The following is a 25,017-nucleotide window of genomic DNA, read 5'->3' as shown; positions in this document are numbered from 1 at the left end:
AAACTGACAAAGATCAATTGTTTTTGTTAGTCTTAAACATCTGTAGTTACATAATCTTTTTTTTTTCTGTCAGCAGAGTACTTAATAATTGACTCTAAGGTACTATTGCTGTTATAGTTGTTATGTGCCTTAGAGTCTCCTGCAACTCATAAGGAAACTATGTACAATAGCTCCGAAACTTGCCCTATCCTAAGCCAGTCTCATTGGCTCAGACACACCTACCCACATTGCGCAAGTTACTGTATCAATCCATCTCATCTGGAGTCTTTCTCTCCTGCACTGTCCCTCCACTCTTTCAAGCATGATGTCATTCTATAAGGATCAGTCTCTCCTGCACACATGCCCAAAGTATGTGAGACAGTGCTTTAAAATCCTAGCCTCCAAGGAGAAACATGGTTTCACCCTCTCTAGAACAGACCTGTTTGTTTTGTTGGCAGAATATGGTATGGTCAGGACTTTTGCCAGCTCCATAACTCAGAGGCATCAAGTCTTCTGTTATCCTTAGTGATTGTCTAGCTCTCATGCAGAGCAAGTAATTGTGAAGACCATGAACTGGATCAAGTAACTTTAGTCTCTAGACTTCTCAGTACTCTGGAGAGGTCCCTAACAGCACATTTACCTAATGCAATTCATCTTTTGATATCCTGGCTGCTCGTGCCATAAGTACTGACTATGGAGCCAAACAAGTAATAACTGTTAACAAACTTAGTCTCTTCTCCCTCCATCCTGGTGTTGCCAATTGGCCCACTGGTGAGAATCTTTGTTTTCTTGATGTTGAGCTTCAATTCATATTGAAGACTACAGTTCTTGACCTGCTGTAGCAAGCACTTCAGGTCCTCCTCATTTTCAGCAAGCACAGTTGTGTCATCTGCAGAACGTGGGTTGTTGAAGAATCTGCTCCAATCCTTGTTCCTCCTCATAAAGCCCAGCCTCCCAAATGATCTGTTCTGCATATAGATTGATTGAAAAGGTATGGCGACAGGATGCATCCCTGACATACTTCTTTCATGATATTGAACTGTGTAATGTTTCCTTACACTGTTCTGAGGACTGCTTTCTGGTCTAAATAATTACTAGAAAGTACCAGTTTCTTAAATATTGAAATGTTTGTTTACATAATATATGTTTTGTCATGACTCATTTTATTCTGAGAACAAACGTAATAAAAGTAAAACTCTAATAATGCATCTTTTAAATAATTATCTTCTGTGTTACTGAAAATAAGAGACTTTCATTTAGGTCCAATTTCTGTTCCCATCTATTAGTGGCCAAGGATTGCTGGGCATGGAATCCTAAACCACATATTTCTTTTCTCTGATTCTCTTAAGAATTTAATTATGGAAAATGCTTGCTAATATTTCATTGCCAATTCAGAACCTTTGTCTACATCTAAACTAAACCTATGGAAATGAAAAAAATTCTGCTAATTCCACTGCTATAGAGTCCCACAGAGACTTTCAAAGTGAATGGAAGATGGTAATTATTACAACAACTTCTGTCATTTAGCTCTCATGGCCTAGTGGTAAGGAGTTGTGCTGCCATACCCAAACTATTTGGTTTGAATCCACCAGCTGCTTCATGGGAAATAGATGAGCAATCTCTTCTGTGTGATTTGCGGCCTCTGGAAACCCGCTGGAAGATCATCTATGTGTTGATTCTTTCCATAGTGCATAACAACAACTGCTTCTGTTAACTCTGAAAGTCACCTCTAAGATTACCTTTTTGTTCTTCTGTATCAAAATTTAAGCTGAAAGGGAGCTCTGGTGGCCCAGTGGCAAGAAGCTGCACTGCAATCCCTACATCAGGCAGTTCAAGGCCACCAGCTGCTCCGCATGAGGAGGATTGATGAGGATCAGCTATGGGTTGGTTCCGACCCGATGGTAAACAACAACAACAATGGTTAAACTCTAAGGGAGCTCTGATGGCTTAGTGGTAAGGAGTTGCGGTGCCAATCCAAGAGGATACAGTTCAAATCCACTGCCTTTGAACCCCTCTGAAGGGTCAGCTATGAGTCATTCTGACTCAGTGGTATGCAGCAAGAACAAAGTAAAGTTGAAAGGTGCTCTGGTAGCAAATTGGGATAACTAGGATCCTATGTCTCTAGCAGTTCTTCTAATCCACCAGCAGCCCCAAAGGACATTAGCAATCTCTTCCTGTTATGATTTACAGTTTTTTTAATTCTGGTGGAGGGTTACTGTAAATTAGAACCAACAAGAAGCAGCATAATCTGAAGGATAATAGAATACCTTTTGGTAATTTCAAGGCTTCTCACCTGTTTTAGCCAAAGCTCATGACCACAGGGAGAAATTTTGCATTTCACATGTGAACTTCGTTTTTAAATTCCAAAACTTTTTAGGAACCAGGACATTAGTATTTCTCAAAGTATATCAGCTTTTGATTTTTTAAAACATTATTTTTTTGGTTTGCATACAAAGTTCATTTACATTATGTGTCATACAATCATTCCCATTCATTGTTTTATAAAATTAATCACTGTTGAACTATGACTACCATTACCCTGTCTTTCCGGATTCCGGCTAGATTGTTCTTCTATCCTTTACCCCTCTTCCTCCACCCACCAAATTGTGTGACTCTGTAATTTCCGCCCTGCACATCCACTCTTGCTCTCATTCTGTTTGAATCTCCATATATGTTTTGCTAGTTATCCTTATGTTTTTACAGTAATGGTCTTATGTAGTATTTATCCTTATGATACTGAGTTAGTTCACTCAGCATAATGTCCTCCCTTGATTTTTCGCAGAAACTTAATTGTAAATGGATACTTTTTTATGCATATACTTAATGTCTAGAAAATCTTTAGTATTCTTTAAAGCCTACTACATAACAATGAAAAGTTAACATTAATCTTGTTATTGCCTTGTTTGAATCTTTAACATATTTGTTCATGTAGATAAAGTAAGAGTTAACACATTCATCTTCAGAATTATTAGGTGACTCATTAAAAACAAAAGGACACCAAAGACTCAGAGAAGAAAGTAGTCTGTAGAACTAATAACCTATACAAATTATGACTTCTTCTACCCTGTAAGAACTAGAATGTTCCCAGCTTCTTCTACATAACCATTCTTATGAGGGCCACAAAGATGAGTCCTGAGCGAAAGGGGAAATGATGTAAAACAGTTCAAATTCTTAAAATGTGCAATTTTACTGGACAGCTGTTTAAGACAGAATTCTCATGACTATAGCTCTGAAATACTCTTTAAACTTTAAACCAAAATTATTCCCTTGAGTAATCTTTTAGACAAAAAAATAGAATATCTCTTGTGAGTAATAAACTTATAAAAATGTTTTGAAAAATAGACAAAAAACTTTGAAAACATAAAATAATTTCTAAGAGACAAAAGATAAAAAAAATAAAGAAAAATTAAAAGGTAAGGCAGGGTAATGTACTGAAAAAGATACAACCAGAACAAGCGAAATGAGAGTAAGGAATTATGGAAAATGTAATAGGTATCACTGAATATGTATAAATTGTTAAAAGAAAACTCAGCTGTCCAATTTTCATCTGAAATGCAGTATTATTTAGAATAATAAAAACTGAGTGAGGGTTTTTAATTTGTTTTCCCTCTCAACAGCTTATAATAAGTAAAATCAGCTGTCAGTTAATGACAATTTGTGTAAACTGAAAACAGAACCTTATGAATATTTTTAAAAGTCTATTTAATTTTATTATTGTTGTTACTGTGTGCTGTTGAGTCTGAATCTACTCATTACTATGTACCCTTAAAGAAGTAGAATGTGTCCAGGTTCCTCTAACCAACCATTCTGACCAGGGCCATAATAGATGAGTCCTGATTGAAGGGAAAATGAAATTCTTAAAATTAAAATAGCCAGTGATACAGTTGTTATTGTGTATTTTTTTTTTGTTTTTGTTTTCGTTTTTATTATTATTATTATTGAGCCTGAACCTACTCATCACTTTGTCTTTGACATTTGTAAATCACACAGGAGAAGAATGCCTGTCTTTGTCATGTGGGACAGCTGCTGATTCAAACAAACTGCTTGCCTTTGGGTTTGCAGCAATGTTAGTAAATCAGAATCTTTAGCTGGTGAAAAATAATTATTTTTTTTTAAGTTGGAAACTAATTGTAATCACCAACAGTAAAGTATTAAATACATGTACATTTCTTTATTATTTAAATAAAAAAGTGCTTTTAAATAATAGTTCCAGATATTATTATAACAAATAACACTTGTTTATTGATCAGCTCTTCAGCATGCAGGAAGAAACCCATCTCAAAAAATCATTAATAAGTATTGGACTCCTCAAACTGCAAAACTGAATTTTGATGATTTTTGTATAATTTTAAGGAAGGAAAAACCTACTTCAAAAGCAGAACTACTAAAATCATTTAAGGAATTAGATGTAAATGATGATGGCTATATTTTACATACTGACCTGTATAAAATTCTAACAAAGGTAAGATATGGGAAACCATTTTGTACTATTCATATTTTGCAAAACAACGTGGGATCTAGGTGTGATGACTATTTTCAAAGTCCATGTTGAAAGATAATTATTTCATTCGCAGGTGAAATGAATCGCATAGATTTTTTTTTTAAGTACTTAAGGTTCTTTTGGATAAAAGGTGTTTTATAAAGGAAAACCCCAAGTATAAAACTAGGCCTGTGTTGCAATTCCCTTGTGCTCAGATGCAGTTATTCCTTGTTTACAATTCTCTGTGAAAGGTTCATACGGAATAAGTAAAGAGAAAGTATAAATGAAATTAGAAAACCTTTCTATTTCTTTGTATAGTATTGGTATAATAGTTATTAATGGACATACAGCATTCAGTTCTTGAAATTTAATACATTGAATTTCAGCACACTATCAGAAAATGCAATAAAATTTGTGAATTTTATATAAGAATCTTGTTCTTGCTTGGCATAATACACATTCTGAAATATATAATAAAACTGTGTATTCAAATTTTTAGAAAATATTAAAATATGTTTACATTATCCTCAGGAATATCAGAGTAGTAATCATATTGATTTAAAATGTCTGAACTTTGTTTTTCAGAGAGGAGAAAAGATGACTCAAGAAGAAGTAAATGCCATAATAAATTTGGCTGATGTAAATGCTGATGGCAAGTTTGATTATATCAAGGTATATAAACTCATCTTGATGTCAATTTGCATACTATATAGGAAAAATATTTTTAAAGGGACACATCTTTTTAGTATTGGCAACAACATACTTTGATATTATGCACTAATTTACAGGCTCAGAACTGTGATTTGATGAAAGTATGTTAAATACAGTATAACAAAACACATAAACACTCTTCATAAATGTACTTTTTCTGGCATGAAAGCATCATAAAAATTATTTAGAACAACTGCAACTCTACACATGTCTTGTAAAAAAGTAATAAATCACTTCACCTTGTGTAACATTTTATTTTTACTCACAATGTGACCTCCTCATTGAATCATGGCTGCATTTCACCAGGTCACTTGAGGGTGGTCAATCTGATTCAAGAAACTAAAATGAGTAACTCAGCTCAATGGGAAATATATTCCATCTATCAGTCTATCCCTTGCCTGCTAATGTGCATTTGTCTTCTCTTCCTCCCAAATGTGTGATTGAATGTTTTACCCACTGGACTACTATTTTTCCTTACTATAGTTTTGTAAATTATATATGACAACCATTGAACAGTGTCTCAAGACTACACTAGAAAAGCTGGAGGTTGACAGTAAACTGAGGCGTCAGCAGTTTGGAAGCCACATTGAGGTCTCCCCTGAAAGGGACCCATGTCCAGTACCAAAACCGTCACCTAGAATCTTGAGACAAACTCACCAGGAAACATTTTCAAATAAAGGTATTTACTTTTTAACACCAAGAATTTCTTGATTAAGAATGGGGATCATATGTAGCGTAATTTTCCCTGCCTTCTTAAGCTTATCAAGATATAACAAATGAGAATCTTTTTGTTACCTACCATTTGTAGACTCTCTTAACTGTAAAAATATGTAAAGTAAAATTTTATTACAGTATTTAACTTGGTTATATGCATTATTTTTCTTTAAAATGGAAATTTCAGACTAAATATAGCATGCTAAATTAAGGAATGTTAGTAGTAGTAGCCTATAGGTTGGAAACACTTAAAGCCTGATAAATAGAAAACTTAATTTCTTTCTCTTGGAAGAACAAGAACAAAATTAGTTAATAGACCTTTCATATTATACTGTGTTTAGTAACAAATTTCCTATTTACAACCTTTTACAATGTGAAAGTTACTATTGTTTGTTACAGGTGACACCAGGAATTCTTTACTCTCAACAGCTAGAAAGTTCAAAACTTCTCTTTCCTTCACAATGACCATGGGTGTTAATAACCAAAACTCAACGTTAACTGAGCCGAATTCACTAAAGGTATAGTATTTTAAAATGAAATTAATAGATGTGACCTTTTCTGAAAAATAAATATTAATATTGATTATTAATACCTAATCATTATTACCAAGAACCAATAGTGTGAAGTAATTCCTTGAAATTTTTCTGTGGGTTGTAGTATATATATATTTGTAAGCCAGTAGTAATACTTTTAAATAAAAACAATACATAGCAATATTATAATAAGATTTAAAGTTTGAAAATTATGGCTCAAAATTCTGAGTTTGATGAATAAATTATCTATTTAAATACTTGGACCAATAAATTTGTTTAATGAAACTTTCTATATAGGTATTTCTTATAAATAAATCATTTGTTCAATATCAACTCCTATGAGAGAAAGACAAGAAAGTCACTTTGCTAAGTCAATATTTGTAGAGTGTTAATATTGATCTTCTTCCTTTGTTTTCCCTTTCTAGACTCAACCTTTACTAGTTTTCTTTCAACAGAAAATAATAGCTACAGAAATATAAAACATTAACTGGAAACTGCTAGGATACATTAAAAATGTGCACCTAGAGACCCCTGTAAAAGGGGGAAAAATGGTTATGACCACATACTGTAACTGCTGTTAGAAAACTGAACTGATTGTCCTCAAGAGCTACATTTTTGTTTCAAATAACAACTCTGTATTTGTTATTGAACTCTGAAGTCCCTTATATCTTTAAATTGCTAGACAGTGACATTTGTTCTATATTAAAATTTTAAAACATTATCTCTAAGGAATTTTGTGCAGACTGTTTAGGAATCTATATGCCCGAAGCAATTTGGTGAGCATGTCCAGACATGTTCATACACAATATTTAGTGTTACAAAATATTATTTTCCACCGATGGAAACTTTGTGTGTTTTGCAACTAAATTAAATACTAGTAAAAGTTACTTAGTAAATAATTATCATTCTTGTGACTCTAAAGGGAGAAGAACCATCATTTTAAGTAGTATAAAAAAGAGGTATAAATTGATATTATTTTTGTTGTGTACCACCAAGTTGTAACTGATTCATAGACGATCCTCTAAGAGATTTTTCAGAAGCTGTAAATTACTTGAGAAAAGGTTGTCCATCTTTCTCTTATGGAGCAGCTTCTTGATTCAAATCACGTATCTTTGGTTTGGAAGCAGTACAACTCCTTACACACTAGGCTAGCAGAGCTCCAACATAAATCTTAGTATGGATTATGTTAAATTATCATAACACCTAGTCTCTGTGTCATAGTCTTTTAATTGAACCCCTACCAATATAATACCTTTAATTCAATTGCATTCAACAAAATACGTTTTAATCAAGTAGTGTTTTCCAGCTGTTTTGCTTATTTTTAAGTAAGAAACTTGAATTAAATAAAATTTATCATTAGATTTTTAGTGATAGGGTTATAGCATTATTATTTAAATTGTTCAACAAATATAAATGATGACTGTATGCCAGGCACTGTTCTAGGTGGTGATAAAGAGCTTTATATCTAGAGTATTTTTCAAAGATTTAAATCAGATAACATATTTAAGACACCATAATGTGAAGTACATAGAATTATATTTGTTAGGTTCTGTCAAGTACTATTTGTAGTGATAAATTATAGTGTTAATATTATTACAGGCCAAATAATTACTACAAATCTTCTACAAGAATGACATAGTCAAAGTATAGTTTAAGAGACTATAGTAAATAGATAAAATTCTACTGTTGTATGCTGTGTAAGACAAGTTTATCAACATTCAGAGTTTATCTGGGAAACAAATCGAGCTATTGAGATATAAAATGGTGAGCGTTTGGTCTAGGATAGTACCTGAACTTAGCAAGAAAAGACAGAATCTAATAGACAATGTCAAAATTGGTCTCATACTAATTGTATAATAAGAGACTGATAATTTAATGATTAAAAGCAGGCGACACTTTGTCTATTTTTGCAATTATGTGATGTTCACAAAATATGATGTCTTTTGGAAATAAATGATAGCCTACAATCTCTTTTCTGAATTTATGCATTATGTCTATTTAACTTCTTATCGTGTTTTGATTGAAAGTTTACAAAACAAATTGTTTTCCCATTCAATCATTCATACACATTTTGTTGTATGATGTTAATTATGGTTCCACCTTTGTAACATCCCTCTTTGCAGTTCTTCCTGTGATTCTTTTCATACATCTTTCTGTTCTATTCCTTCCTATTCTCTGAGCATTCAACAAAATTTAACTCAGCACCATGGAATTCATTCTGACTAAAAGTAACCCTCTATATAAGAGAATGAAATGTTGCCTATCTGTGCCATCTTCAAAATCTCTTCTGTGTTTCAGACCATTATTGTTAACAGTCTCTGTGCAGTCTAGATCATCGATGGTCTTTCTCCTTTCTCTGACTCTAATTTTCCAAGCATAATATCCTTTTCCAGGATTTTAATTACAAGAGGGAAAGAGGAGACAACATATGTATTACCTTCTTTTTTTAAAAAAAAAAAGTTCATTAAAACTAATAAAATTTAATAATAATTTAAAAAATTTAAAAAAAGAGAAAACCCTACATACAAAACTATAACGAATATACCTTTGTGAAATAGAAAGCTATTCTTCTGCCTAAAATCTTTCAGTATTACTTCATCAACTGAGATAATTTTTTTACTAAGATAAATACCAACAGTAAGATGAAAGATGTTAATATATACCTTATGCAAGGAATAAATAGTTTTAATATAAAGGCTGTTTTAAAAGTGGAGAACAATATAAGAAGCATCTACTGCCTAAACACCATGCCTCTGGAAAGTCTATGAGCTTTGATAAATGACAACAGTTATAGAAAGGCTTCAGGCCTTTTGTTCATAAGGTCACTATGAGTCATGCTCAACTCGACAGCAATCAATAGCAACAAGGATTAATAAACATTTGAGGGGGGAAAGTTCTGCAATATACAAGTTACTGAAAAAGAAAATAACATATCCCTCTCTTAGTACCGTCCAGTCAGAACCGGGTCATAGCTGACCCTCCACTGTGTTTCTTTTTTTAATATATAAACATATGTATTACCTTCTATAGTTTGCTTAGTTTGTGTGTGTATGTATGTATGTGTACAGTTCACATCCACTAGCTGCCAGCTGCTTCACAAAAGAAAAATATGTAGTCTCCTTCTGTGCAATTTACTGCCTCTGAAACCCCACTAGAAGGTCAACCATGGATCAGTTCTGACTCAAAGGTAAACAACAGCAACAAGTGTATACATGTATGTTGTTGTTATGTGCCATCGAGTTACTTGCAACTCATAGTGACCCTATGTACAAGAGCCCTAAACACTGTTCTATCCTGTGAAAACATATATATACTCTATGTATACACATGTATGTTACATAGCATGTGTATGTATATATACAATATAAAGATTTAAAATAAAAATGGTTAACAGTATGGAATTTTAATTTTTATGAATGCTTCAAATAGGAATTTTGTTACAAACATTTCTCACATTAAAATACTAGTTCATTAAGTCTGGCAATTAAATTTTACCTCTATAAATCATCTATTTAGCCTTTTGTATGATTTATAATTTTATCATGAAAGTTGGGTAATTTTCACTCTACCTTCTAGCCTTAGCAGCATTCAGGAAAGCAAATAACTTTCTAGACATAATGTATCTTTATTTTTTTTTTAAAATTACCTTAGTGTTGTTGATAAGCTCCTCTTCTGACTAATCTATGGCAAACCCATGGCCCAAATCTATTGCTTTGGAACTGATTTTGACTCATGGCAACCCTGCATTGGGTTTCAAGCCTTTGTAATCTTTAAGGGATGAGGCTGCCTATCTTTGTCCTATTGTGTGGCTGGTGGAACCAAACTGCTGCCTTTCAGTTAGCATTTAGCCAATGCAAAAAGTTCTGTGCAACCAGGGCTCTATACTGTACATATGCTACTTAACATTCCATTTCACCTTAAAGTTTGACAGCCATATAGACTTATAAATTATTAAAACAAATTGCTATAGTCTACTGCAATGTAACTATTAGTACATTTTAAGAGTTTGGTATATCATTTTATATTTAATTAATCTTTTTGTAAGTTTTGCTTTTCATTGATTCCTTATATTTGTGAGTGAAAATAAATAACATTTAAAAATAACAGACAAATAAATTAATAGTTCTGCCTGGGCTTATATGAATTTATCTGAAGTGGTAGAATATAGCACCACCTCATGCCTTACATAAGTATTACAAGCTAGTATATTTAATGTTGGTTTTATATTGTCAAAAAAATTATACATGGAATTACTTACTCTGTCATTCTAAAAATTTTTTCTATATCTTCACCTTTATTTCATTTTGCTTATAACGCTTAAATTATCATCTTAATCTATAGTTCTTTCAAATTGCTTTATTAGAATGAAGCAGCCAAATTATCAATACTTTTTCCTTTCTTTTGTAACATTTTGGTCCATTTAGGTCTCTAGATCCTCATACAGGTCCTAGAGAAAAAGCTTTATGTGTTTTCAAATCTGTTTATTTTAAAAGAAATTGTAGTTTTAATGAATATTATGTGTTTGATAACTAGCTGATCTTAAGAAATTAAGTATTTTTTTGAACAGTACAGCTATATAATCTCCTAATATTTTATGTTAAAAATAATCTAATTAGCACTTTGACATTTTACTAACATAAGTAATGTCTTTTCTCTTGCTTCTATTTAATAATACTGCTTTGTCAATTTCAAGTCTTATTAATGTACATACCGTATTGTGGTATGCAGTTAAGCCTTCTTTCAAAAGAAACTTATAAATTCCCTTCTACCTGAAGACTTATTTTCTGTAACAAAAGCTTATAGAAGTTGTAGAACCACAAATAGTGTTCATTAATAGTGTATCATGCAAAGCCTTTACTTGAACCAGGAAGCAGTCCTCAGAACAGATCAAGGAAACACTGCATGGTTCAAAATCTGGAAAGGAGTGAGTAAGGGATGTGCCTGTCTCTTTACCTTTACAGTCTTTATGCAGAACAGATCATTCGGGAAGGTGGATTTTATTAGGAAGAATATGGCATCAAGATTGGAGGAAGACTCATCAATAACCTGAGTTATGCAGATAACACAACCTTGCTTGCCGAAACTGAAAAGGACATGAAGTATTTGCTACAGAAAGTCAAGGACTGCAGTCTTCAGTGTGGATGGAAGACCAACAACAAGAAGACACAGATTCTCACCACTAGGCCAATTGGTACCACCACAGTAGATGGAGAAGAAATTGAAGTTGTTAAAAATGTCAGCTTGCTCAGCTTCACAATCAACACCAGCAGTCAGGAATGAAAAAGACGAATGCTTTGGAAAAGTCTGCTGTCAGAGACTTCTCCATAGTGCTGAAAAGCAATGATGTCAGTCTAGAGACTAACGTGAGTCCAATCCAGGCCATGGTCTTCACAATTATTTGCTATTCATCAGAGAGCTGGACAGTGACTAAGGATGACAGAAGAATTTATGCCTTTTGTGGTGCTAGAGAAGAGTATTGAACATACTATGGACCACCAAGAGAACAAACAAATCTGTCTTGGAGAGGGTGAAACTTAAGTATCTCCTTGGACAAGAGAATTTTTGAAGCTCTGTCTCACATACTTCGGGCATGTGGCCAGTGGGGACCAGTCCTTGGAAAAGGACATCATCCTTGGAAGGATGAAGGGACAGTGCAGGAGAGGAAGATCCTGGGTTAGATGGATTGGCACAGTAACTGTGGTAATAGGGGTAAGTAAGACTGGCACAGGTTAGGCCAGAGTTCAGAGCTGTTGTTTATAGGGTCTCTATGAGTCGCAGGTGACTGAATGGCTCATAACGACAATATCAGTGTATCAGGGAAGCTCTGATGGCCTAGTGGTAAGAAACTGGGCTGCAATCTCAAAGACATGTGATTAAAATCCATTAGCTGTTCCCTGGGACAAGAATGGGCAGTGTCCTCCCCTGTGATTTACTGCCTCTGAAAACCTGCTGGATGGTTAGCAATGGGTTGGTTTCTACTTTATGGTACAAAACAACAACAACTAATATATCAGGAAAAGTGCATTCGCTTTTAAGAGTTTTATTTATGCCTTTTTTAAACTAAGGGGCTACCGCACCCTTACAATGGACATTTAAGATCTGGCTACTAAAATCAGGTTTTTCTTTTTAGCAAAAAGCCAAACCGTTATGTGTACCATATTATTTAAAAAATAAAATTACTCTTGAATTGAACATTGAAAAGCCAAAGTGAAAGGAAGAAATAATGAAGAGAGCTGAATGGAAAGTTTCAAGAAGACAAAGTTTTACAATAAAATATGCAAAGTCCTGGAGTTAGAAAAAGAAAAAGGGAAAAACACACTTGTCATTTCTCAAGCTGAAAGAGCTGAATAAAAATTTCAAGCTTCAAATTACAACTGAAAAATTCTATGGCAAACTCTTGAATGATGCAAGAAGCATCAAAAGGAGATAATAGGAATACACAGAATTATTATACAAAAAACCCAAAATAAAACAAACCCCCAACTTACATATGGAACCATTTAAAGAAATATCGTGTGGTACCAGTGATATTGAAGGAAGAAATGTAAGAACCACTGAAGGCATTGGCAAAAATTAAGACTCTTAAGAGTTGACAGAGTATCGGTTTAATTGTTTGAGCAAACAGAAGCAGCCCTAGATGTGCTTACTCCAAAATTAGAAAAACAACAAGCAAAACCTTCAGTCTTTGGAAGAAAAAAGATAATAAAGAGAAAAGCAGAAATAAACAGAAAAACAATAGAAAGAATCAACAATGAGGAGTTGATACTTTGAAAGGATCAATAAATTTGCCAAGCCACTGGAAGATCTAACTAAGGAAAAGGAGATGGAGAGAACATGAATAAGAAATGAGTGACATTACAACAAAAGTAACTGAAATAAAAAGAATAGTAACAGAAGGGAGCACTGTTGGCTTAGTAATAAGGAATTGTATTGCCAGTTAAAAGGTATGTAGTTTGAAGCTGCTCACTGCTCCATGGGAAAAAGATGGATAGTCTTCTCCCGTGCAATTTACTGTCCCTGAAAACCCACCAGAGTGTCAGCTCTGGGTCAATTTTTACTCAGTAGTACACATTAACAGCATACCCTGATACCTTTGGAAACCTAGAGGAAGTGGGTAGATTAATTATTCACAATCTACCTAAACTAAACACACAGAGGTAGAATATTTGAGTATTCAAGAGTTGTCTGTATTTTTAAAGTTTTATCCTCTACCATTCATGATGAGTGAATAGAAAAAATTATCTTAAATTGATGAAATCCTATCTGATAATGTTAGTCACTTGAAAGGAAAACATTTTTACTATTTTTCATTGGATGTCAGAATAACACACAGTTCAAGCTGCCTCAGAGCACACTTACTGCAGAAGATCAAAACCAGTAGCCTTTGATATAAACTACATCCTAACATCAAGAAAACAGAAATTTTCATCACTAGGCCAATATCATGATAAATGGAAAAGTGATAGAAATTGTTGATTATTTTACCTTATGTAGATCCACAATCAGCATCCTTGGCACCTGAAGTCAGGAAATTAGAAGACATCGTATTGGGAAAATCTGTCAGGGACCTTTTCAGAATGCTGAAGTGTAATGATGTCAGTTTAAAGACTAAGGTGTGCCTGGTCCAAGTCAAAATCTTTTCAAATACTTGCTATGCATCTACAAGTTGGACAATGAATAGGAATGATAGAAGAATTCATGCCTTTGAATTGTGATGTGGGAGAGAAGTATTGAATGATCATGGACTGCTGAAGAACAAACAAATACATCCTGGAGAGGGTGCAGTCAGTGTGCTCTTTAGAGGCAAGGATAGTGAAGCTTCATCTCATATACTTTTAACTTGTTAGTAGAGGCCAATACTTGGTAAAGGGTATCGTTCTTGAAAAGGTGGAGAGTCAGCCAAGGAGGGCAAGACTTTTACAAAATAGATTAATAATTGGTTCAGGGACTGTAACAATGGGCTCAAGTACAGCAGAGTTGATCAAAATGGCACAGGATAGGCAGAGTTCAGATCTGTTGTTCATGAATTCACTATAAGGTATAGTGGACTGGACAGCACCTAAAAAACAAGATAGGGTATATTGTCTCTTTCTTTTAGAGGTTTTCTTGGCCCAAGATCATGTTGTTTATATTAAGGTCAATTGACTTTGAGCATCTCTTATTAGTCCATATGTGTTTTTAGCCAAGAGATTTACAGGGAAACTAAATAAAGTTTGATACATAGTTTTGTTTACATTAACATTGTCTTGAGAGAAGCCTGTTTGAGGTTCATAATGTTATAAAGATAAAATAAAATATTTTATTTCCTGGAATTTTCTTTTGGAAACATGAGCTAATGGTAAAAGCACTAATTAATTTATCTACAGTGAAACTTTTCAGGAAGTACCGTATGATCAAGAATGAATGGTAACAAAGGAAAAAGTTCAAGACACAAATTAAGGCATTGGCAAAAGAATAAAGGATGAGGAATTGATGGAAAACCAGCTGATGTATATTGACAAACCAATACAGCCCTGGACATGTTCACTAGCCTATGCCAAGAAATCTAGAAGACTACTTGGCCAGCTGACCAAGAAGAAATCCATTTTTGTTTGCTTGCCAAAAAAGGATGATCCAAGTGGGTGTAGAAATGACCTAACAATATCATTAATATCACATGCAGGTAAATATTTACATCAACAGAGAACTTCCAGAAATTCAAACTGGATCTAGAAGAAGCCATAGAACAAAAAAATATAACTGCTGAGTTAGATGGATCTTGGCTGAAAGCAAAGACTACCAAAAAAGGTATCTACTTGTGTCTTATTGACTATGCACAGGCATTGTATTGTGTGGACCATATCAAACTATGGCTAATATTGTGAAGAATTGGAATCCCAGAACCCTTAATTGTGCTAATAACATAGATACAGATCAAGAAGCAATTGTCCAAACAGAACAAGGGAACATTACATGGTTTAAAAATTAAGTAAAGTATGTATTAGGGTTGGATCCTTTCTCCATACCCATCCACTCTGTATACTGAGCAAATCATACTAGAATCTGCACTGTATGATGACAGCTGGAAAATACAAACAAGAGTATGGTAACAAGATGGAGGAAGATTTCAGCAGCAGCCTGTTATGGAGATGACACACCTTGCTTGCAGAAATTGAAAAAGACCTGACACACTTAATTGAAAAGGGACAAAGACTACAGTCATTAACAGGAAGTACATCTCAACTTCACAAAAACAAGAATCCTAACCACGGTACCAATAGGAAATATGCTATAAGGAGAAAAGCTTGAAATTGTAAAATATTTACTTTTAGTTGAATGCATAACCAATACTCATGGTAAAGGCAGCCAAGAAATCAAAATACGTGTTCCATTGGGAAAATCTGCTGTTGAGGGCCTCTAAAGTGGGGAGAAACAATGATGTCAGTTTAGAGATCAAGTTGTGCCTGGCATTTCAGTTACTTCCTATGCATCTGAAACTTGGACAGTGAATAAAGATGACGGGAGAATCAATCCCATTAAATTGAGGTGTTGAAGAGAACTGAATATCACATGGACTGCCAAAAGAACATAGAAGTCTGTCTTCAAAGATGTACAACTAGAATGTTTCTTAGAGGCCAGGATGGCTAAACTTCATCTCACATACTTTGGACATGTCATGTGAGACCAGATTTTAGAAAAAGACACCCTGCTGGGAATGGTGGAGGATCAGAGAAAGAGAAGAAGACTCTCATTAAGATAGGTTGACACAATGACTGGAACAGTGGACTTGAGCATATCAGTGATAAGGATGGCACCGGATAGGGCAGATTTCTGATGTATTCATAGGGTCGCTACACTTTGTGGTCAACTCAGGAGTACCTAACAACAGCAATAGTTTTGCACTCTAAACTTGATATTTCTTCAAATTCCTCTGTGAACCTAGGTAACCTCTGAGTACCATTTTCCTGTGTGTTTAAACTACTATATTTACCCTATATTGCCTTGTAAAAATAATCTTGAAATGTCTTCTGTCATGGTAATATCTTAATTTCTCAGAATTTAAAAAAACACCATTTTTTGTACTTACATGTCATGACACTTTGTACAATTACTGCCTATTAAAACCTAAGTGTTCTGCAGCAATGATAATATCACAAATGATAATATCACAGTGTAATTTCCCAAGAAAAGATGAATAAAAAATGGAAAATTAAAATTAAAAAATAGCCAACATTTTAATAAAAGGGAATGCAGAGGGGAAATTGATCAAAATTTGTATAAGTAGTTAATATATAAAATGTTGTTATTGTTAGGTGCATTAGAGTCAGAACCATTTTATAGTTGATTTTCCAGTGTGATTTTAGAGGTTGTAATAACATAGGTGGAGATTGCCCATTTCTCTGCAACGGAGTAGATGGTAGATTTGAACCTCATGCCTTTGGATTGAGAGCACAACTCCTTACCACTAGGCCACAAGAGCTCCTCAGCTACTAAAATAGTTAAGGATTTTATGAAAATATATAAAAAAGCCTTCATGAAGAAGTCTTTGATGGAGTTATGAGACTAGGAAATGAATAGGCTGTTAACACAAAAGAAAATGATAAAATCATATAGGGAGAGTGTTCAACCTTGATAGTAAAAGCGAAGCTCAAGTTTGTGTAAAAATTATTAAAATTCTATTTTTAAAGAAAATTTTAAAAAAAGAAACACTCCAAAAGTACAAAAACAGATATTTCTAAGGTACAAGACTATATTTCATCTGCCTACCCCATGCTTAAGAGATTACCTCACCCTCACCTTCTAATTTATTTCATAGTAACACAATATTGGTGAAATAATGACAGGGTACATTGTTACATTCATAGGCCATTGATGATGTAGTAAGTGGGCACAACTGAGCTTATCCAGTATAGTGACCCTGACTATTACAACAAATTTATTAATTTGCTTATGGACTTCTTGCCATCATGGTCTTATTTTTTCTTCTCTTCATTTTGTCTTTTTCTGCCTTTTACCACAGAAATGTTCTCCATGCTTCAAGGGACAGTTCATTAATTGACCAGTCAGTTTTTATCAAAGCTTCTTTTCCTCATTAGTCAGATTGTTTCTTGATCAGTATGCAAGATACTATTTTAAAATCTGGTATTGCTTTTTTGGTATATAACTTTATACTACAACCAATTATAATGGAATTCTATTCTTTCTGTGTTTTAGCTCCTATGTTCCAAATTCTTGAAGGTCAATGACTCTACTTCATATTTCTTTTATATTCTTCTCATGTCATGCCTTTGAGATATGTATCATATCTACTGAAAACATTTCATAGACACTGAAAAAAGTTTTCTCTCATTTCAGGAGTGGCAATGCACACAATCAAAAGGTTGCTTCTTCTTAGAAGAAGACAGTGAAATCATTAGTCATCAATATAGGATGCAAATATCCCAGAGGTCCATGGTTTATCTAATAATTAAGCCTCTAAACCTGAGTCAAGTTGAAGGCAAGTTTCTATTTTCTGTATATGTTTTTAAATGTCATATTGTGCTCTCCATGACATTCATATAAATATTTGATAATCCTAATTAGTGAAGAAATTAATCTGTTTAGGTAAGAAATGGATGTTTATATTTTAAGAAATAAGATATTAACTAATACTTAACTGTATATTGTGCCAAATAAGTGATTTGCTTCGCATGTGTGCTTGCGAGAGAAAGAGAGAGAGAACTTTCCACACTATAGAGTGAGACCTGGTGAGAGAGAGTGAGATAGAGTAAGACTGCGGTGAGAAAAAAACCCTGGGTTAAGCTCGAGAGATTGTAGAGAGACAGGCATTGCTGTGGAGAGACTGGCAAAGTGTGACCCGAGGCTTCTTGCATTTGTACTGGCCATAGTTAAAGATTTTCTTTGCCAGATGATTGAAGAAGAAGCTGACTTATAATTTCTCTGAGGTGAACCTTGCAAAATGATTGAAGAAACCAGAGGCTTCTTGAATTTGTGTTATTGTGCTGAGACTAGGACTTTTACTAATTAAAGAATTGTGTTTTGCTGTTAAAATGGCTTGTAACTGGTAGACTAAACCTGGACTTGCACTGGATGATAATTCTTTTCTTCCCTTACTCTGCAACTTACTTTATTAATAACCTCACTCTTGGTACCACAGTCTGTGAGACAACATTGAGTAATCGAACTTCTTGCTGCTTCTGTGGCTCAAGAGGCACATGGGGCTGGGCTGTGGGCACTTAATCTGCTTTCTGGCCTTTTCAGAGAAATGCTTACGGCCCTGTGCCCCTATGTCTCATTTTCTGCTCTTTAGACACCTCTTGATAGAAAATTAGCAATTTATCTACAATTTAATCCTTAACATTTTTCATTTATAATTTTAAAAATATAAAATATTTAAGAGACATTCTGTGGGACTATTAATTTAGGGCAATATAAAAATTTTATATTTTTTAATATCTGCAAATCCTGTGTTAATACAATTTAAACATTTCTGGGTAATCTTTACATTTATGATAATCTTTGTACACAGTTGCTGGAGAAAATGTAGTGATTTCTTAGTGTCTAAAATGGTTTTTAAGGTGCCCTAGTGGCAGAGTACATTGCTTCCTGTGCTTCTAACTATAAGTTCAAAGATTTGAATCCACAAGCCATTCCACAGGAGATATATGTGTAGACTCCTCCCATTAAGATTTATAGCTTCTGAATCCTGGTGAAGGGTCTCTATGGATTGGAATGGATTCAGTGACACTGGATTTGGCCTTTTAAATAATTTTTAATTATTAAAAGATAACTATAAGGGGGCTTTCCCCATTAGTGATTGCTACAAATTGACCTTTATTTTTCTTATGTTGTGTTTTTTTAAATTTCTTTTTAATTTTATTATATTTTGTGTGTGTGCCATCAAATCAGGTCTGACTGGTACAGGAGGAGATTGTCCCTCCTTCTCCAGCACAGCATCTGGTAGATTTGAACCACAAACCTCTGAGATGCATTCTTATTCGAGTGTTTCTTTCTCACCCCTGTTTATTTTGGTCATTCGTTCGTGAGATGCTTACAGCATTTGGTAGTTGACACTTTCAAATGATGATTAGTCATTTTTCAGAACCAAGGTAGCCCTGAAAATTGAATGTAGTTGTTAATCCTTCACATTTTTCTAAATAAGATTCCTTAATTAGCTTATTTATCAGATGGTTACTGAAAGCCTATTAGCTGCTAGCATCAGAGTATGAAAAATTACAAAGCCACAGTTCTCATGGGGTTTACATTCTAGTAAGAGAGACATAATAAATGATAAACATGATAACTAGCAAATAGAAGATCCTAAGTGCTAAGAGAAAAACAAAGAGGGTATAGAGGATTGTAATTGCTGGGAATATATGACTTACATTTAAAGATTGACATTGCCAGGCTTTGTGTGACCTACTCTGCTAACTCATGGTGTCATCTTCACCCATGCCAGGCCATATAGAATCCTTAGTAATGTTTATTATCAATTTTAGTAATATGTAATATATATTTCAATTATAATATAATAATAAATTGCATAAATGTACTATTTCTTAGATTATTTCACTACTATGAATAAAATTGTTATGTGACCCTTTCTACTTTGAATTTCAATATTATTAGTGAGTAGAAGCTTTCTTCTTTTTCTCCCATGTTTCTTTTATTACTACTTCATTCTCAAAAAATTATTGGTATGGTTCATATATTTACTACCACAATATTTTAGCTAAAGCACAAAAAATTTTGACAAAAGCAGTAATTGTATAAATACCAGTAGCAACAAAAATGATGGTATGTGCTTATAGAATGTGTAGACAAGACCACATGACACATGAGCTCTGGTTTAAAAAAAAATAAGCACAGATTTTTAGTCTTGTAGATAATATTTCTACATGCAAATGGAGCTTACACAAATTTTTTTTGTTCTTATAAAAACAGGGGGTTCCCCCGCCCCCAAAAAATAATAAATTTCCACTAAAAAAGTTTACAGACTCTCATTTTGGTGTCATCCTCTCTGATAGTGTCACCTGTTGTTGTCTGCGCCTTTCTAACCCCCCGAATAATACCACTAGTTTCACCACCCATGCTTCTAAGGAACTTCCTGGTTGACATGGAAGCTATGTCATCAGAATGTCAAACACCGGTCGAACCACCTATGGTGGCAGGTTTCAGCCAAGCTTCCAGACTAAGATAGGCTAAGCAGGACTGGACATCCACTTCAGAAGCAACAGGCCCTCAAGAACTTTATGAATAACATAAGAACCTAGAGAACAATGCCTTAAGGCAAATGTAATTTGTATATAAAAAAATTGAATGTATTTCTAAAAAAATTTCCAAGGGTGAAAGAAACTACTAACTTCTTAGTTGAACTAATAAAAACGTCATTGCCGTGAGGTTGATTCCACCTTTTAGTGACTCTTCATCTAGTTTCTGAGACTGTAAATCGTAGCAAGGGGAGATTACTCATTTCCCTCCAGTGAAGCCACTGGTGGGAGTCGAACCACCAGAGATATACAGCAGTGCAGCATGCTATGGACTATACCACCATTGCTTCTTTCTTTCTTAGCAAAGAGTAAACAGTCATTGTTTATTTTAAAGTGTTTTGCTTTTTTCTGTTTTCTAGGAAAACCATCCCCTTGGTTAGCAGTTGATACTACTTTGTATATTCTTAAAGAGAATGAAAGTCAAACAAATCTGCAGCTTGTGTGTTTTACTGAACTACGAAATAGAGAAGTATGCATACTTATTTTGCAGTATTTAATTTTGAAGTATAATATAAACGCAAATTTTGAGCCAGTAATTATTTTTTCTATATTTATTTTCTTCTGTTATTTTTGTCTTTCCTTCCAGTTAAGGTATGTGGAATATCTGAACATGATGCCTATTATGTTTTATTAATTGTGAGGGATTTTTCCTTGCTTGCCTGAGTTAAGAATTGAGGATTGATTAGACAAGAATTGAGTCTTGCCTTTATTATAAGCACATACTGTTGAGAAAATACTTAAAACTTCTTTGTCTTTCACTTTTCTCTTTTATGAATGCCCCGATACTTCACATATGAACATTTTTCATTTTACTGAATTAAAATAACTCATGCCAGTAGGCTTCCACCTCTAAATACAAGCAATTCAGTACTGTGGAAAAGTTGTGTAAGATACGTGTCTTAGTTATAGTATTATTGTAAAAAGAAAAATTTCAAGATTACTGCCTTGACTGACATTATGATTTACAATGGATTGAGAAGAGAAATACTTTTAAATTCTTTTATGTGTTTCCATTGGGTGGTTGTAATCTTTTCTAATTATAGATTTACTCAGAGGCCAGAGATGTGAGGGAGATACATAAATGTGGCTATTTATTTTATGAGGACTACAAAATACATCTGCTACACAACAACAGGAATAATACTATTCAAGGGCTTACTGCAATATCATATTTAATGTTTATATAGGCCCAACGACAGACAAACATTTCCCTGATGAAATGTTATATAAAAGACTTTATTGTAGGTTTCCTAACACACAAGAATAGTTATAGGTCGGAAACAAATAAAATGACAGAAGTTACTGTTTTGACTAAACTCTTCTTCAGAACTGGCTACAAAGTTAAGTTCAAGATAAAGCATTGTCAAAAACAATAGCTTTTCCCATTTCATTTTGGATAAAGTGGCTTTCTTATAAGACTGCATGTATAAAAATGTTAGTCTGTAGCAAGCCTGTAATAAAGTTTGAATGTGTTCTGTTTACTACTTTACTATATAGGATTCTATTTATCTGTAATATGTCATATTTACAAGGGTAGAAGGTTTTTTTTTTTATTTTCAGTTTCACAATTACTGTCTTTTGAAGAGTTCTATGTCCGTGAAAGATTTTCTATTTTCTATCCACAATGGCAAATTCAAGGTTATGTATGGTGATAAGAAGTTGATGGAATAACATATATGGAAGCAAAGAGATTTGATTTTTCATTCATGGATATCAGCCTACATCTGACTCATCTAAAAGAAATTATTTCCAAAAAGTGTATTGGGTCAACCTTTAGTCTTTGAAATAACCTCCATTTATATTGAATAGCTTCTTATCTCAAAATAGATGTGATCACTATACGGTGATTATGATTCTTTTGATTTGTCAGGATAGAAAAAGGTCTAAGCCTAGAATTTAGAGGAGCAACACTATTTTGTGCATGAATCTCCAGGATGACCTAAATTTAGTTGAATTTTAAAGGAATTTTTTAACATAAGATAACTTGAGAAGATTCTGTGCTGAAAAGCAAATGACTGTTTTCATACCTATTATACAGTGCTAGAAAATACTTTGATTTAATATATTTCGCAGAGACAGTCTTAGTTGTTTGTGCTTTCAATAGGAATCCTTTGAGCCCCAGAAATTTCTTGGGAAATTTATGGAGAGATAATTTGTTGTTGTTATGTGCCGTCGAGTCGCTTGCGACTCATAGCGACCCTATGTACAACAGCCCCTCTGTCTTCTGCCAAATGCACTGTCTCCGATACTCCCATCCCGATATCCCCAGTCACCGAATCAATCCACCTCATAGAGGGCCTTCCCCTCCTGCGCTGTCCCTCCACCCTCCACAGCATGATGTCCTTCTCCAGGGACTGGTCTCTTCTTACAACAAGTCCAAAGTATGTTAGACGGAGCCTCAGAATCCTTGCCTCCAAAGAGCCACCCGGTGAGATAGTTTACTTAAAAAAAAAAACAAAAACCAAAAACCACAAAACAGGTTTTTTTTGTTGTAGCTTAGCACACACATCTCCAGCAGATTTCTTTTTTTAAAGAAATGAATTGTGAGGAAAGAAAAAATATGACACAGGTAAAAGTATGGGATAGAAAATAAATGCAAATGTAAGCTGATTTGCTAATTTATTTATAACCACAACAGACTGGTACAGAGGAAGGTCCTGTACAAAACACAACAAAGGTTCACAGATGGAGACGTTCTCCTAGCAAGGCTGAAGATTTCAGTCTCTGGTATTTGGAATTTAGGTCTTGTTTTTGGATGGTTCACTGGGTGTGTGGGCCCAGTCCCTGCTTTAACCAGATGTGAACAGAAGAATGGCGACTTGGCCCAGGTGGAAGTAAGTGAAGTGCGTAGCTTCATATGTCACTGAAGTTTATCCACGATGCCGTGTCAGGTGCGGTTGTACTCTTGTCAAACTCCTTCTTGATGTGGGCTGCGATAACCTCTCTATGTTGTATTTCTCCAGTGCCTGGGTTGCGCACTGCACAGAGTCCTGTTGCATCTCCTCCAACATGTTCACATTTTTGATCAACACCTTTCAATCGCACATTGTTCCTGCGGAGCAGGGATTCAGTGATCGCAGTGGTTTTCTTGGGGAGGGGTTAGAGCCACCCAAGCCCTGCCTGAGCTACCGCCTCTCCCCAAGCCGTGATGCATCTACAAAACAACATTTTATTGTGATTTGGGTGAAGAGTACAGAGCAAATTGGTTTTCCATTCAACAATTCATGTACATTTTGATTTTTGACATTGGTTGCAATTCCCACAATGAGCAGCACCCTAACTCACTTTCTTCCTGTGTTTACTATTTCTATTTGTTATCCTTTTCTATCCCTTCTTCTTTTGAGCTTTGTCTCTGAGAAAATGTTGCCTGTTTGGTCCTTACGTGGTTAATTCTTGTTGTTGTTGTCATGTGCCGTCAAGTCCTATATACACCAACTCTGAAGCCTGCCCTGTCCTGAGTCAGTCTTACTGACTCTGACACACCAACCACCGTTGTCCTAAATATTCTATCAATCCATCTCATCTGGGGTCTTTCTCTCCTCCACTGTACCTCCACCCTTCTAAGTATGATGTCCTTTAAGGACTGGTCTCTCCTGGCCACCTGTCCAAAGTATGTGAGACAGAGCTTCAAAATCCTAGCCTTCAAGGAGAAACTTGGTTTCACCCTCTCCAAGACAGCCCTATTTGTTTTCTAGGCAGTCTATGGAATGTTCAAGACTCTTCTCCAGCACCACAACTCGAAGGCATTGATTCTTCTTCTATCCTCTTAGATGTTCATAACTCCCTAATGTTGATGTTCACTTATTGGCTTGTGTGTTTAGCTGAAAGTTGAGCCACAAAGATGAGTTCAGTTCTAAGTTCAAAGGATGTCATCTACAGGAAAAGTCGGAGAAGTCCCACCAATTTCTATTAGACCAATAAACTTAATCTTTGCTTTCCTTTTTGATAACAGAAAAGAATAATGTTGTCTTATACATATACCCTGGCACTCATTTGTGAGTATCCAACATTTGCTAGACACAATGTTTTTATATAAACCAAGTTTGTCTTAAGAATCAGCCATTTCATTTTATAGCCTATGTTATCATAAGTAACAATGAAATTTCAGTGGGATTTTTTCCATTCCGCATAATTATATTTTTAAAAATATAGTTAATCTCATGTAACTAGTGAACTCATTTAAAGTTTATTTAATTCTTATTTTGTATGTGCTTTACAAATTATTTGTTAATAACGTATTACTATTTAAATCAAAATAGGGAAATGTAACCTAGAAAAAGATCTTATTTTTTTTTTAAAAAAAAGGGTTCAGTAAGTTTAAAAAAATCATCTTTTTTTGTCAATGATATTT

General features: G+C 34.3%; 1 protein-coding gene and 1 pseudogene across 1 annotated transcript in view; one reads left to right on the top strand and one right to left on the bottom strand.

Moving 5' to 3' along the window:
• EFCAB7 (EF-hand calcium binding domain 7) overlaps nt 1-25,017 on the top strand; it is an 82,531-nt gene that overhangs the window by 6,707 nt on the left and 50,807 nt on the right. Inside the window, exons 3-8 of the mRNA XM_006879770.1 lie at nt 4,230-4,441; nt 5,045-5,131; nt 5,654-5,849; nt 6,284-6,402; nt 17,752-17,893; nt 21,026-21,135. Of these exons, the coding sequence (XP_006879832.1) occupies nt 4,230-4,441; nt 5,045-5,131; nt 5,654-5,849; nt 6,284-6,402; nt 17,752-17,893; nt 21,026-21,135 (866 nt within the window). The remainder of the gene's footprint in view (nt 1-4,229; nt 4,442-5,044; nt 5,132-5,653; nt 5,850-6,283; nt 6,403-17,751; nt 17,894-21,025; nt 21,136-25,017) is intronic.
• On the bottom strand, nt 23,456-23,713 carry LOC102870035 (annotated as a pseudogene).

The sequence above is a fragment of the Elephantulus edwardii genome, unplaced genomic scaffold (genome assembly GCF_000299155.1).
Source record: "Elephantulus edwardii isolate Elephantulus edwardi_28Jun2011 unplaced genomic scaffold, EleEdw1.0 scaffold00005, whole genome shotgun sequence".
Taxonomy (NCBI): domain Eukaryota; kingdom Metazoa; phylum Chordata; class Mammalia; order Macroscelidea; family Macroscelididae; genus Elephantulus; species Elephantulus edwardii.
The sequence above is the reverse complement of the archived record's forward strand: the minus strand, read 5'-3'. Positions and strand labels throughout refer to the sequence as shown.